Genomic DNA, 16,672 nt, shown 5'->3' on the forward strand with positions numbered 1-16,672 from the left:
TGTGAATGGGCCTCTCTCTGTGTGTGTATGAGATGGGGGGACCACTTGTGTGAATTGTTTCACTTCTTCCAGTGAGGATTCTGGAGATTGAACTCACATTGTCAGGCTTGGCAGCAAATGTGCTTGCCTGCTGAGCCACATTGCTGGCTCCTTATAAGTAAACTCTTACACATTCTTTCCTGACATAAAGGGCAAGAAATACCTGCTCATTAACAGTCTGTGAACAAATCAGACTTTAATGTTCATCTCCAGGGCGTGTGGGGTGTCAGCTCTGAAATACAGGGAGTAATGACCCTTACTGTTTCCTCTACTGACGACTCACGGTCAACAGGGGTGTCCATAGGGAGTGGTGCTGAAGCCTGAGTTCTAGAGATGGGTCTGACCCTCTTCTCCTTTACCTAATGCTGTCAACAGATCTTCTTGGATTGGGGTGGGGCACAGACCTGCCCATCAGAGGCTGAGAACACAGGTGTTTCCTGAGCTTCTTTCTTTTTCATGAGTCTTGAGTATTCTAAGTCAATCAGCAATTTTCCTTTTCATAGGCATCCTGGGCCTCAGTTTCTTGACCCTGCCACTCTGGGATGCTGTGCAATACACATATGATTGAGGATAGCCACCAGCTTCTCTGGGTACCAAGGGGTGGGAAAGGGACAGATGTGAAGGTGACTCACGGTACAATTGGCATTGACTAGAAAATGGTATACTCACCTGACTCACACAGTGAGGGGCCATGAAGCTTGGCTGCGGTCCTGTACACAGTATGCAGGAAGGTCAGAGTCAGGCAGGCAACTAGCAATGTTTGGTAAAAAATCTTTTCCTCCCCCCTCCCCCTTTTTAGAAAGCTCTGGGAAATCACTATCAGGTGACCTTAAGCACACAGAACAGGAAAGAGCAGCTTGACACCACAATGTGAATTGTGCTATCCTAGGTTTGCCACACATACTTGATGTTGTGCCCATCAGGCAGGGACCTTGATGTCTCTTGCTATCCTATCCCTTGCTCCAGGCAGTTCCTGACAGAGGAAACAGCTAACATATCACTGTGAGAAAAAAACACCCGGAGCTGAGGCATATGAAAATAAAGTACTTTAAGACAATCTTGTGAACTCATCTCTGCTGAGCTAACAGAGGTGGCAGGGCATGCTGCAGAGGTGGCCAGGCCGATGCTGAGGAGCTAATTCTAGCATACCTTTTTTTCAAATGCTGGCACAAGACCACAGGGAGCCAAGATAAATTCATCAATAGCATGGTACTTTGATCTGTAGGAAAGCTAAAATGAGTCTGATGTATGTTACACCTTACCTAGACTATTTAAAAACTGTCTTGACTGTGACTCCCATATTATTACAAGAGGATACTATGATATGTGACATCAAGATGCACCATAGAATGCAAATGTCATCATGTGGTAAGAGATACTAAATGGTCTATGACCAACATGCAACTTTTTTTTTTTTTTTTTTTTTTATCATTTAGGACAAGAGTAACTAAACATAATTAACAGACCTATTATTTGTAAACTAGAAATAAGTTCTGCTTAAACTAGAAGTATCTCAGTGAGAGATATCCATTCCATCAAATAGTAATCATTGCTATAAGAAATTCAGTGACCTTTTTAAAAAAGATTATAAAATTGAATTTATTGTTTCACACAAGATGCACTTATAAAATTAGTACTGAATGCCATTATGACAGAGCTGAGTATCATCCACACTCCCAAGAGCATCTGCAAAGGAAATGCGATTTTCAGAGAACAGCGCGGAAACAGAAAACTCAAGCTGAACAGAAAGATACATCTAGGCCGTGTTCTTGTTCTGACCAGGGCTGCGTTTGGCAAAGAATTCTCTGCACTGCTCCTGGTTGCCATGGACACTTTCTTGTGGTAAAAAAGAATAGTTTAAAAGTGGGGCCCCACTAAAACATACACAAAATAAAAATGCTCATTTTAAACTTAAAATTGCTTCCTGATTTTACTAGGCATAAATATATAGTATCTCCAACAGCTATCTTTAGATTCTGTTAGTGCAAAACATTAGAAACCCTCTTGTATCTCAAATGCATACGCCAAAGCATCCAAACTAGTTTTATGCTTATCCAGGATACAGGCAAACCATTTAAACTTTGCCATCTGTGCCCAAAATGTTTGCATAAGAGCTGAGTTTCGGAAGATAGCATAGGAAATGAAGTTAAGAGTACCATCTTCAAGACAGTTCAGATCAGAAACGGTCAACTTTCTAAGAGAAGTGCAGAAAAGATCAAGATAAAGTGGGGTATGGAGAACTTGTCCTTGGATGCCAATAGGTAGTAATGAAGCAGGGTAGCATCTTTTTCTCAAACAAAAACCTCAGAGCACCTTTTGGTTGCTAGTTACAGTGTCCACACTGTAGTAGCCCCTCATGTCCCAAACACCCCATTTACAGTCGGTGATGTGAGGGTCTCTCCCAGCACAAGCACTTACCATTTCCTCCCCACACAGAACACACCGACAGACAGACAGACAAAGGCATTTTACAAGCCTAGCAAGGCGATGCTGCTCAGTCTGCTGGGAATACTTTAAAACTGTTACTCAAAACCAACCAAAGAGCAACAACAAACTAGCGTATTGCTAGTATCAGCTCTTCAGCCAACTCAACACCAAATCCTTGAACTTGGAATAACCGATAAAGCAATTAGCCATAAAGCAAAGCCAGGCTATACTGCACCTTAAAGTTGACATTGCTCTGTGCCTTTTACTGTCACTGTGCCTGTGCCACACAGCCCATACTCTGCCCTGAGAGTAACTGAGGCAGCAGGAAGCATTTCTCAGTGATACATGACCTTCATAAAGTAAGTGACTGGGCCAAGAGCTCCTTGTTCCTTATTGGACGCTGCTATTCGTCACTTGTAGTTAAGCAGCCTTCTATTCTGACTAGCTCAGATGTATTGCCAAGGATGACTCTGGTGGTAAGAACATTTATATGGATTTATATGTAATAACTTGTCAATGCTTTGGCAGATGGAGTCAAGTTTGGAAAGAGTGTGTGGAAACAGTCTTGAGGCTGGAAAAGTAACTCATGGTAAAAAGCTTCACAGTTTCCCAGGTGTGTCCTTATACTGAAGAGGCCTTGAGGAAAACCCAACATTCTGGAAGCCCAGGCCGACAAAGGAAAGGAGCTTTTGCAGTGTTCTGACCAAGTGCTGGAAGTGGCACTGCTGTTGGCCAAGCAGGAGGAAGTGTCCATCAGCCGTCAGCATCCAGAGTCAAGGCCAGAGGCCATCGCTGTTCCGTGATCTGCCCTTCTGCAAGGCCACATTACTGGAAGAAAGATACTAAGATTTGCTTGCCATTAATAATTTAAGTTTTTAAATAAATATTTAAGTGCCATTTTTAGCAAGTGTCCTGGCACCCAGCATTTGTGGCCCGGGGCCTGGCGTCTTCATCTCACTAGCCACAGACTCAGTCAATCCGGTTCCCACAGATTGTGAACCTGTCTATCTCTAACAAATCTTTCTTTGAGGATCTGTGTTTTAACTCAGAATTCTCCTGTGTTATGTCCTTCTCATCACCATCTGGGGTTGTCAGAAACTGATCAGAATTGCTGGTTACAAGCAAGGGTATGACATTTTCTTTCTGATGAACAGGCTGGCTGGTGATGGAAGCAGACAGGTTTTCTTCTGTGGAAAGGCCTGTGGAAAAGGAGATTCACTGGATTAGGAGATGATTTCCCTTCAGTCACAGTAAATACTTATCAAACCACTTATGTTTTCAGAGTACTGGAAAGTATCTATAATCTTTCCTCTTAGATACACCAAATGAAAACTAAAAGTATACTGTTAAGCTGTAATTTTTTAAAATATTTATTTATTTAATGTATATAAGCACACTATCCTTGAAACATCAGAAGAGGGAATCAGATCCAATTACAGATGGTTGTGAGCCACCATGTGGTTGCTGGGAATTGAACTCATGACCTTTGGAAGAGCAGCCAGTGCTCTTAACTGTTGAGCCATCTCTCCAGCCCCTGTAAGCTGTAATTTACGTTAAAATTTAGAAGCTAGTCACACTCTGTTCATCAAAATATTATCCACCCCATAGGTAATACTACCACCCAATTCTGGCAAGAGCCTGCCTGTGATTTTGCAGCTCCCTCCCATGTAACCATAATCTCTCAGGACTACTGCCTGAGTGGAAAACAACACTGGCTCTTCACCCTGGCCTCCAGGAAGAGGTAAGCAGACTATGGTGTACCACCTCTTGTCTGTACAATGGCTAGACTCAGACTAGCATCATCACCTGCAGGAAGTCCACATCTGAAGGAACTCCGACCTGCTCACCCCTACGCAGGAATCTAAGAGCCTAGCAGTGGAGGCAGCTGAAGACACTAGACCCACTGACCTCTGAATTATATAAATCCACCCTCCTTCCCCTTCCTTCCCCCAGATGCTGGGGACTGAACCCAGCACTTTATGCTTGCTAGGTTAAGTGTTCAACCACTGAGCCAACATCCTCAACCTCATTCAGTACCCTTCCCCACAATCTGATCCTTTTAGGAAGCTTTAAACCAGAGTGAGCTGTAGATTAACTGCCATGTGCACTCCTGTTGAGACCTAGTGGTCTTCTGTGACTCCGAGAAAGTGAAGAGCCGAACACTGTTCTCAGCTTTCAACACCCTTCTGAATCATCTCTAGCTTGTAGTCTTTTGACCTCTAGGGCATCCTTAAGCTACTCATCTTAAATGTACTTGATATGACATGACAACTTGATCTAATGGCTATCCTCCATTAGACTGCCCCTTCTTGAAAGTAAGATGGGCATTTACTAATTTCTTAAAGTAATAGAATATATGGTGACACACTTGCAATCTTTGCATCACTAACAGCACTTACATGTTCTTATAGTGAAGTACCACCTGAGCTTCCATTTTAGCTTCTGGGAAAACACACAGGAGTCTGGCCCTGGTTTAGACCCTGGACCAGCTGGTTCCTTTGCCCTGTTCAGAACAAGATTTGCATTCTCCAGCATAGCTGGGTGCTGTCTAGATGCACTGGCCTCCTTTCCCTTTCAATTCTATGCCAAGAGCCTTGCAAGAGTGACCGGGCCCTGGGGTATGGGGAGGTACAGTTCTAGGCCTCAAACCAAGTCAGCCCTATCCTACCACAGCACCACCTGCTGCTATTCTTCCAAACACCAAAGGCCTCTGCCCAGTTCATCTTCCCTTTCCTCACTGCAGCCTGACACATGCTCTACTTACTGCTCTTCCCCTCTCCCCAACAGCCCAGATCAAGTTTACCAGATCAGGACAAGGCCTTTTCCTCCCCCTACTATAGCCCCTGGTCCTGACATGTAATAGGTTCTCATTAATCACCAACAGAACAATAGACTAGCAAATGCAATAACAGTGCTGGGTCAGGTGTATCTGTTCCAGATGTAACTTTAAAGGACCCAGCAGTGAAGGAGAATGAAAACATCTCTAAGCAGCACTTAACCTTGGCTGAGCAACGATTTACCAAGAAGAATTCAGATGATGAACTCTGAAGCCAACATACCTTGAGAGGACTTGCACTTGCTCTGGGATTTATTGGAGGGTTTTCCGGGTGTGCTGGCTGGGGGAGGATTAAATAGCTTCTCTTCCATTTTGGCTTCCTTCACATATTGACATGACTTTCCCAATAGCACAATGCTATTAAGTATTTTTAAGGAGATCAACCTATGAAAGGATACGAAGTTATTGGAATTGATCTAAGTCATGGTGTAGGCCAACCTCTTAGCCTGGCTTCTGAGATATGAGACAGGTTGAGGGATGGACCCAGGAGTCAGAGGACCTGGGCTGTGCAAGATGAGTTCCGGTACAAAGCTTGAGTTCTTTATCACAAAGGAAGACTTCTGATACATTCTAATTCATAACAAATTCTACCAGCCAGCAGCTTTTCCTAATACAGATAATCCAACATACACTCTTTTCTATAAAATAGGCAGATTCAGATGGACAAAAAATAAGAGACAATTCCCTGTGTGGCACCCAGTTTATTATCAGCCATTTGCTCTGAACACATCATCTGTACCTTCCCCCTGCACAGAAATGGGGTCTATTTACAAGGTTTAGTAGAGGCAAAGTGGGAACAAGAGGAGGGATATAGTGTCAGTGTATGAGTAGAGTTCTTTGTGGTCCTGGGCAAAATCCTTCACAGCTGATTCCTACATAACACACACACACTACAGAGTTGACAATTTTTTTCTTGTCCACTACTGTTCCTAAGTGATCGTACAAATGCTTTGTGGTATGGGCTATATAACAAAAACTATTTAATAGCTCCCATTTCTGGACATATGGATTATTTCTAACATTTTGCTTCTATTAAAAAGATTATAATTAAGAAAAGTTAGCTTCATCTTGTACTTTATTAAAATAAACTGCTAACACCTATAATTACAGACATGGAAATTTTAGGCCAAAACCTAATACTGTAAAACATCTGCTATAATTATGGCAATACAGTTTAAAGAGCACAGCATGCCAGTCCCATCTTCTCACACATCGTGGGCCATGACTGACAGCTATAACACAAGAGAACAAGTAGGTTGCTGTTTTTGTGTGTGCCTGAGATGAGACTGTCAGTAACATGGAATTACAAGCCAGTGAGAAGCATCAGTGGCTCAACCTGTGAGTCAATACAGGAAACAGATGAGGATGCCTGCCTGGTCCTCGGGCCTTTCTTTCACTAGGGCTCAGAGCACAGCATAGATGGCCCCGTGGAACACAAGCGCAAATTTGCTGTCAGTTCCAGATCTCCCCACACCAACCTTTTCTCCTCCCCTACTTCTGGGGTTCTGCCTAAGAGAATTCCAAACTTAGCAAACCAATCCCCAATTCTAGTCATCCCTACCTCAGGACCTGCTCTCCCCGCCGTAAATGCTGCTTTTGTTAAAGTAGGTGACAACTCTATTGCCTTCACTGCTCGAGCCCAGATTCTGCAACCATATGTGAGTCGCTCCTTTATACTTGGTGGACAGGCAATGCGCACCCACCCGATACCACACGTGCTAGTCCTCCCACTGCTTTCTAACTCACTGTTCCTCTTGTCACACCTCAGCCCATCCTCCACACGGGAGTTGAGTGGCTCTGGCTTCTTGTGAGACTCTGGAGCTACCTCCCCAACCAGGGGCCTTTTCACAGTCTAGGCTTACACTCTGTATTGTCTGGGTCAACTCTGCTTGCTTTCTGCTGTGCTCACAACTTAAGCCACTGTCTGTCACTTTCCATCTCCTGACACCTCTACGTTTTCTTCACACTGCTCACTACCAACAGTCCCTTCAGAATGTATCTCCTGTCTGTCTATTTCATGCTATAATTTCAGCCATACCAAGGGACAACACTTGTCTGTTTTCTTTTTGGCCGATCCCTAGAGCAGCCTGAAAGCTGGCAGGTAAGGCTGCTGACTAGATGGGGAAGGGCAGAGGTGGGCTCGCCTTCCCCCACAGCTGACCAGCACACGTCCTCTCCGGAGAACTATGCAGAAACTATTGTAACAAACAAAGGTTTTCAAGTACGCTATATGCAAGCATCACTTTCATGATTTATGTTCAAACTATGAGAACAAATAACTTTCAACAAAAACAGGAGCAAGTAGAAAAAAAGGGAACTATGCTGAGAATACCAACGGCAGGGTGTGGGAGCCTGCACCACAGAAGAAGCATCAGGATTCATTTTCTCGTTTTTAAGACATATTTTAATATCTACCGTTATGCAGTCTAAGTACAAAAAAAATCTCCTTAAATAGTAACCCTCAAAAATAACACATAGTTTAAAGTTTTAACATTGTCTTCAGTGTGCAGTTGGAACACCTTTGGCATATTAGTAATAGAAAAAGAGAAGGGAAAAAAAAAAAGGCCAATGTAATTCTAGTCAAAGGAAGAAACAGCTTAGGGAAAATATGCAAGAAGACTGCAAGAGTCCAGAAAATAAAAATAAGTCAATTTTCTGGGATGGAAGTTTTTAGTCCTACCTGGAAAACAAAGTAAACAGTAAAATTTCTAATACTGTATAACTTAATGTAAAAAACAAATGTTAAGAGAGCTGTGTATGGTGGCATGCTGCCATAATCCCAGCACTCAGGAGGCAAGGAAGGAGAATCAAGAGTTCAAAACCAGCCTTTGGTCTATAGTGAGCTCAAAGCCAGCCTGAGCTATGTGAGATCCTGTCTCACAAACAACAAAAGTGTGTGCTGGAGATGTAGTTCAGTTAGTCGGACAGTTAGTAGTTCAGTGTCTGCTTAGCATGCCCAGAGTCCCACGACAATGCCCAGCACAGCAGGTGCTGTGTTTACACACACATTATTTATGGTGGTGCACACCTGTAAGCTCAGCATTCAATCAGTCATGTCACCTGAACACAGCTCTGGAGGAGGGCTGAGACAGGCACTGTGACTGTGAAATACTCATGACTTGCAATACCCAAGGGATATCAAGTGTAGCCCACAGGAGTGACCATGTCTGAGTTACTTGCACAGAGGAGTCTTGGGTGCCTGCCACATACCCGGCAGTATGTGGGTGCCAGGAAGGTATATGTAACATTCAAATGAGAAACTAGAACAACAGATGGCTTTGGAAACCAGGCTCTACAGGAAGTTAGAGCTCTACAGCCTTTTCTTCTGGAGGTGCTCAGGGCTGTATTCTCCCACAGACCAGCACTCCTCAACCAGCTCAGCCATGGGTTACTGATTGCCCTTTGGGCAAAGGCATTAGAACTCAAGTCAGCTCCTTACTTTGGTTCACTTTTTGAAAACTCCAAAAGTAGCAAAATAACATTTGTCATCATCATTTTCTTGTTATCATTTATGATTATTATAACTTACTTAGACTGCTTACTTAATGTTTGTATTTCTCAACTAGATATGTATGTAAGCTAGTTGGGACCAAATTTGCAAAAGGTTCAGTTGGGTATTGACACAAAAAGTACATTTTTGCATCAGTTAGGTTAATGTGAAACAAGCCCAGTGTGCTGAATATTAGCGTGGCAAGTACAAGGGAAAATCAAAGGGGTTTTAAAATATGAAAACATGACTCTAATGAAAGACTTTTTCCTAAAAAGAATAAAGTATGGATGAAATATAAGTATCGAGCAAAAAGACCTTACTGTAAACTTTTGATTCAAACTCAAGTACATAGAATAGGAAAAATACCATTGGACGCAATTAGTTTCTATTACATCTTCAGTCAATACATACTTTACTGTAAAGTCAAAACATAATCAAGAATAGTTGATCTTACCCAAAATAGAAGAGTATGACACAGGCATAGGACAGGATTCCTTGCACTTTAATTGAGCTTGTTACAACTCTGATGAGCTAGCCAGAAACAAACCAAAACACAGAAACACAGCGACAAAACAGAACCACAGAGTTATTAGTTGATATTTAAAAATTGTTTTTTCTCTCTTATTTTAACATTTTAGAGCATATTTGCACCTAAGTCCAAGAGGTTGGGTCTAGACTTCCTCACACATATGCTTCCTTAGTCATCTGTGGTGGTGTGGGTTTGCTCAGGCCAGGCCTGCTGCTGCCCACTCCTGGAAGGCCACACAGCCTGTTTCACTTACATCCCACAGAGTGCACATCAGCTGTCATTTGTAACGTGCAAACTCATTCTGTAAGGGCCGAAGGAGCTCATCTAGGTCTTGCCAGAGATAATACCAGTTGAGCATTTTTTTTCTCTTTCCTGTTTTTTCCTGTCCATTGTTCAAATTCTTTAAGAGCCCTCAATAACTTGTAGGACACATAGAGCAAAGGGAATCTTGAAAGACTTACATTCTTTAAGAAATTAAGCATACAATTATTACTTAAAAGCCACGAACTTCTGTCTTGTTGGTTACCTATGGCTAACACCTTGTTTCTTTTTTTTCCCTTTAACACCTCGTTTCTTATGTAACAGAAATATAGACATAGCAATATTATCCCAGGAAGCCAGTTGGATGAATCTGGTGGGAGTAGCTGAGAGAATAATTTACACATTACAGCTACACGAGCAGCTACATAGAAATGAAGCAGAGGTAACTGGCTTCATCCAGTAATATCAAAACTCTATTGTGGTGCCTTAAATATAATTAAATGCTACAAATAAAAAGAACAACAAAAGTGAGCTATGGAAATGGACTGTCATATGTTTAATCAAATTTCACTATGAGAAAAACACCATAAAGACCTTACCTGTACCCCAGCCTCTAGCACAGAAAGCTACTCTTACATAGTAGCCACTACACATAACTAATCCTTCTATTAAAAATCACTTGAGTAGTCTGGATTTACCCTCATGACTGACTAGATCATCTTTCTAATACCAGAAAAACAAGTAGAAAAATTTGACATTCTATTTTTTTCGTTTAACTTTTACTAGATAACCTTTAAAACCTAAGTTTCTCCAAAATTTTAGATGGCCTTTTCCTAAAGAAAAGAAATTTGCATTGCTATATAGTAAGTAACTAAAACCATAGCAACATTTAGGATTTGTTAACCATTAAGCTGTTGAAATTTTACATTAAGCCTATCATCGTCCACCATCTCAAACTGTTGGGCAAACCAATCTAAACACACTTGTTATGACTTCTAGCTTTCTTATACATGTGTTAGTTGACCTGCACACAACTGCTTTCAGGCCTTCTACTAAAAACAGCTCTACTTGTTTTGGTGCTGAACCCAGTAGTGTAGAGGGGCAGTCAGACCCTCCTTAAGCACAATGCAACGCTTGGTCCTGCTCACCACTCACACTGTGCCTTCTGCATTTACTTCCTCAGTGTCAATTCCCAGCACTGGACTGATGGCATCTAGCATGTCAGTCTTGAAGTGCTCTCTAGAAACAGCATCAGTTATGCGGCCACCTCCATGCTCCAGTAGCCGCAGCACAATGTCCACCTCTGGGGTTACCCATAAGAGAAAACAATTGTTTGCCCAACGGATAGGCCAGAGAATAGCCTCACTGCTAGGAAAGCTACCTGGACAAGCAGCCCCATGATGTCACTTTCCCTCTGGGTAGCTCAAAACTGAAAGGAAGGATGCATTTATAATTTAAGACAAACTTTTCTTTCAGGTTACTTATCATTTCTTAAAATAAGCAAGTCCCGTTGAAATAAAGTTACTGATAATATATACTGATGTTTTATGATGATGGCCATGTCATGACAAGAACAGAAAAGCATGAACTTACTAAGACAGCCAGCGGGAGAGGAATAAATCCCATTCTTCGTGCTACCGAGTCACTGTAGTCTGTGTATGCCTGCATCAAAGGAGAAATGGACCACTCAGTTAATCAGCATCTAGAAAGCACTACTCACTGTCAGCAAATGCTCTGAACAGGTGCCTTAAGAACAGAAGAGAACCAGCACCTGCCATGTAACTGAATAGAAGGATACAGGAGCCAAAATGGTGGACATGAGCTTCGAGTAAAAAGCTCTATCATTTCTACAATGCTGCAGAAACACATTCTATTTACTGTGATTACTGCCCAAGTATTTACTGTCTACAAGAAGGCAGGTTCAAGTCTTTAGTTTTATCTGTAGCACATTTATCCATTGGTGAGTTAACTTCAGACAACACCTTTAATAAAATGCTTACATTTTTTTGTCGGCTACTAACAAGGTCAAAAGCAAGGCTGGCTCTATATTCACTGTAGACCTGAGGAAAAATAAGAAAAAAGGATGATGTAGACTAGAACAAATGCACGCAGTGGATAGGCTTAGACTCTGTGGAGAGAAATGCTTCCTAATTACACAGGGCAGATGCTAATTAGCACCAGACCCCATCACTTGAGGAAAACAGTCTAATTTCTCTGAGCTGCTACATTCATGGGCTTATAAAGGATTTTCTTTAAAGACAAATAATAGCCAACGACTCTCATTCCCATAATTTAGAATTTAGGGAGAAGGGGCTGCTTTAAGCAGTGATATATAGGAAAAATAATTGTGGAATTTTGACTGCACAATTATAAGTATTATGACTGTGTATTTAACCACAACAATAACACCTTCCCCAAAAAGGATGCTGATAATGAGAGACAGAAACTGGGGCTGGACCGCATTAGAGCACTTATAACAGCCACTAGGGAGCTTTGACAACTGTATTTCCACTAAAATTACCATGAGCTACCTGAATCAAACCTTTAATTTTAATTTCAGGTACTGAGAAAATGACCCTATGAAAAGAGAATGATCTTTCATTGAGGAAGCCAAGAGAGAAAATGATGAACTCATTTTCAATTCCTGCTTTACTGAAGGGACAGAAAACGATGCTTCAAGCATTCAACAAACCAGAAACAGAGTTCCCACCTGATGCCACACTCAATTTTAAATCTTTGAGCAAAACAATAAATAAGAACCAGTTTATGGTTGTCAAAAATATAACTCCAGAATATCAAGAAAGCTGTTGGGCCAGTTCTCCGTTCCAGAACTAAGGATGAGGTTGTACAGGGCACCTACCTTCATTGGATCTGTATAGTGATGTACAGCCTCAGACCTATTCCTAAAGATACTACAGAAAATGTACAACATAAAGCAAATTCCTCATAGCTTCTGCAAGGGAGTTCACAAGTAAAATGTACAGCTCATCTCCTGGAATTTAGGCATCTGTTTATTTAATCCCAGCACTTGGGGGGGCGGGGGGGTAGAAGCAGGCAGATCTCTGAATCTCTGAGTTCAAGGCCAGCCTGGTTTACAGAGTGAGGTCCAGGACAGTCAGGGCTATGCAGAGAAACCCTGTCTCTAAACACCAAAAATAAAAAGGAAAAAAAGCCAACTTTTAAACTATGAAAGTTTGTCAACTTGTAAACTTGTCAAGGTTTTGATAGTTCTATTTTAAAAATACTCAGTATGATTTTAAAAATTCATAAATTTAATAAACCAAAGGCTACATCTTTATGATATAAGCAATCAGGGAAACAATGAACAGGAATTACTAGAAATACATACATCTGCAGTGATGTCATTGAATTTGGTGATAAAGGCATGCTTTACAATATCCACAGCAATTTCTGATGCAATCACCATACAGACGTCAGGAAACAACACCCAGAGATGATCTATAAGCATGGAAGAAACACATAATTAGAATTCTTTACATAAGCAGAACCTGCATCTCGAGCTCCCAGCAGCCTGGGACCTCCAACAGGGTACACGCCAGTATTTTCAATTCATAGTGGAGAAGTAGCATTCTACCAATCATAATCTTCACTGTCTGCGTCACACTTTACCACATTAAAGGATACTATTTATTCAGTACTGTCCTAGTGCCATTTCATCTGCAGGCCAGTGTCCTGCAGAACCTGTGCCTCTGAGAAGTCTAGACACCAGAGAGGTGACATGGGTAAGTAGTTTTTTTAGAAAGCCATTACTGCCTCAGTCTGACAGTAAGTACCGGGCCGCTAGACTCATGCTTTTTCCTCCTTGCTCACTATGACTTAAAGAACCTGAGGTTCATTTATTTCACAGCCACACAGACATGACTTACAACTCTGCATGAACAACCAGAGGGCAGGGCTGCCTACAATACAGAGCTTTTCTGAGTCTGGCAACTCACTGAAGCTATGAGACTCCTGGAACTCTTAAAACCAAGTGCTGCTATTGCCTGCAATGTTCTTACACAAATTTCCTAAGATCTAAATTTCAGTTTCCTCATCTACAAAATAAGAATAATACAAATCTCTACATTTCATAACTCTAAGATTTAACTGAGGTACTGGTATGCAACAATGTACTTTTCATACAAAATAGTATTTTTGTTGTTAGTTACCCGGGGTACAATGGGGAAGTGTGATGTTCAAAACAGTGACAGCATCCAAGCATGTCACTTTGTCACTGCACAGTGGTGATAAAGGACACTTAAGTACAGTTATAGGATTACAGATCCAGTCCTCAGGAGGCTCAGGTCCTCCTTTGGCATAGCAATTTTGTTCCTGTGGGACTGATCCCATCTCGGCTCCTGGGGTCATACATGCCCACTCTGTCTTTTGTGGAAAATTATTAGCTAATCTTGTTAACTATGCACCAAAAGCATCCAGTCAGAGAAATGGCTCAATGGGTAAAAGGCACTTGCTGCCAAGCCTGACCACTGAGTTTATGCCCCAGAACTGCCACTGTCAAAGGAGTAAAGCAACTGTCACAAGTTGCTCTTCCACCTTTGCTTGAGTGTGCAAGTGAGCACGCATGTGCACATACACACATGTGTAAGTACAAAACTACTTGCTTTGAAAGCATCTAGATAACACAAAGTCAGGTGTGTGGCATTAGGAGCTTTCCCACCACAGGTCAAGTGGCCTTTGGGTCTATTCAGTTCACACCTGATAAGATCTACGATTTGGCCTTACAGGTTTTGTAAAAAGGTAACTTATGGAAATGAGTTTCCAAACTCACTATCATTTTATATATGATCCTAATTCTTCAAATGTTCCTAAAAACAAACCACTAAGTTAACAAGAGGCTTCAGATGTCAAGGGCATCCTCGATGCTGGCAGGAACACAAAAAGTATAAACACTGTCTGTTCCATTAAGAACAAAACTGTACATCAAGAAATGGAGCTTTTCAATGATCAGAGCTACCTAAGCAGCGGTTGCCTCCCACCTCACTGTGCACTGTGATCATCTTTGCCTTCTACCTCAGCAGCTTACAGGTCTTGCACACTCCTTAGCACTTCTCACAACTGCTAACTGAACAGGTGAATACTTGTGGAATCTGACAACATCCTGTCAGTCCAGATTCAGGAGTGGAGATAAGGAACTCTGTGGAGATAAGGTTACTGTTTTCACTCTATTTCTAATCCACTTCCGTTTAAAAATGGTCAATGTGATGAAGAGCAGGACTCTACCCTAACGGTAACCAGAGTAACTGCATCAGATACAGCTCCAACAGAGAGCCCTGAGCTGCAGTGCTTATTCACCAGAACACCTGCAGAGACGTTGTGGGTCTTCTGAGAATGACAGCATCCCAGCCTGCTGGGATGATGCATCCGTTCCCCTGGAAGAGCCATTTCCAGTCACAAACAGTGGTACGTGGTACAGATAGTCATTTCAGCACTGACTTCACTCCTGCCTCTGCCTTCCAAGTACTGGAATTAAAGACTTGTGCTACCAATGGCCAGCCTTAATTTGTCTCAAGAGTAAATTAACAGGATGCCATATTTGATTCCAGAGAGAGTTACCTGGATTCCAAGAAAATTGCTCCATGTTTCTTAAGCACACTATTAGCAAAAGCACGTAATTTGTAAATCGTTCCTTAATATCTAAAAAGAGAGAGAGATTGAATATTAAGTACTACTGTGTATTAAGTAGGGAAATGCTTAAAATAATTATATTAAAACATCTGTAAAACAATAGTGATTTTTGGAATCCATGGGGTTCCATTTTATGTACCAAAATTCACAGTGTCTTATATAAACACTGCTCTATCTGTATATAACCTATCACCTTCTGTCATATGCTGAGTCATTTCTAGATTTCTCATAATAGTCAATATAACTTAAAAACAATCAATATAATTGTTTTACGTAGGGAGCAGTGACTAGAAAATGTTTGGCCACGTTCAATACAGATGTGGTTCCTGCTTAGACTATTTCCTACAGACATAACCATGTAGGCAGGAAGCAGAGACACAGAGGGCTAACTGATGACTAGTGTGTGTGTGTACATATGTATTCATACATACACATGTGTGTAAGCCATTACTTAATTTTCCAACATATTTCTAGTATGGAAACTTAAGAAAATTAAGGATGTTCAAATTGGGTCATTAAGTGCCTCTAACATTCTTTGGGAATATATGACAACTGTTTTCATTTTATAAAAGAAAAACAGAATGAGAGAATAAAATATAAGACTCTGGGTAAAATAAAACTTACGAGCTTCCAGGAAATATCTAACCTGGTAAGGAAGGAGCATGTAATTTCTTACCCAAGAGAATACTGGCATTGTAATAGCATTCCTTGGTGGTATGTAGAGAATTTCTTTGTGTGTGGTTTTGTGTGTGTGTGTGTGTGTGATTAATTGGAGTGAATTTAGTGAAAATAGAAAACTGAAGTCATGTCAAAGTCAGTTTATGTATTTCAACTTTTTCAGTTGTTATTTTCTTCTAGGAGTCCAAGATACCATGTAGTCATGAACTAAGTACGTGTGACAGTGAGTGTGTACTGTGTGCATGTGTGTGTGTGTGTGTGTGTGTGTGTGTATGTGTGTGAGCCTGGGAGCTATGGATATGAGCTGCCACTCACACAGCACAGCTTGCATTCCACCTGACTGTGGCACAGCTGTCAGCACGCTGCAGCCCAATTTCACCTCACTGTCCTCTGTGGGACTGACTCTGCTTCTTCACTTCCTGTTCTTGCTGCTCTAGAGCATGACTGGACTTTCTTTTCATTATCCCGTCTAGGTGAGCTACCTTTACTGTCTGTGCCTTCCTTACGATCTTGAACTCTCCCATGCAGAGCTGGCTCCTTTGCCTTCACAGTTGCCAAGCTTCTCACTTGTAGCAGGTCTGAACTATACTTTCAGTGGGCACAAATGCTATCTGTGAAACCAGAGCATGAATCCTTACACAATACCATGTGTAAGGTATATACAACAATTGATTTCAAGGTACAGAGCACAGAAACACTTCCTCTGAAATGCATAAAAAAATGGGAAAAGCAAATGTGAGGTTTTCAAGTTCCCATTCTAACCAGC

General features: G+C 41.6%; 1 protein-coding gene across 1 annotated transcript in view; it reads right to left on the reverse strand.

The window, feature by feature from the left end:
- Window positions 1-1,611: 1,611 nt before the first annotated feature.
- Window positions 1,612-16,672, reverse strand: part of Tapt1 (transmembrane anterior posterior transformation 1) — a 50,644-nt gene continuing 35,583 nt past the window's right edge. The window contains exons 8-14 of the mRNA XM_034508740.2: window positions 15,157-15,237; window positions 12,932-13,041; window positions 11,583-11,642; window positions 11,176-11,244; window positions 9,247-9,323; window positions 5,526-5,686; window positions 1,612-3,665 (exon numbers count right to left, since the gene is read on the reverse strand). Coding sequence (XP_034364631.1) covers window positions 3,436-3,665; window positions 5,526-5,686; window positions 9,247-9,323; window positions 11,176-11,244; window positions 11,583-11,642; window positions 12,932-13,041; window positions 15,157-15,237 — 788 coding nt within the window. The 3' untranslated portion in view covers window positions 1,612-3,435. The remainder of the gene's footprint in view (window positions 3,666-5,525; window positions 5,687-9,246; window positions 9,324-11,175; window positions 11,245-11,582; window positions 11,643-12,931; window positions 13,042-15,156; window positions 15,238-16,672) is intronic.

The sequence above is a fragment of the Arvicanthis niloticus genome, chromosome 7, assembly GCF_011762505.2.
Source record: "Arvicanthis niloticus isolate mArvNil1 chromosome 7, mArvNil1.pat.X, whole genome shotgun sequence".
NCBI lineage: Eukaryota > Metazoa > Chordata > Mammalia > Rodentia > Muridae > Arvicanthis > Arvicanthis niloticus.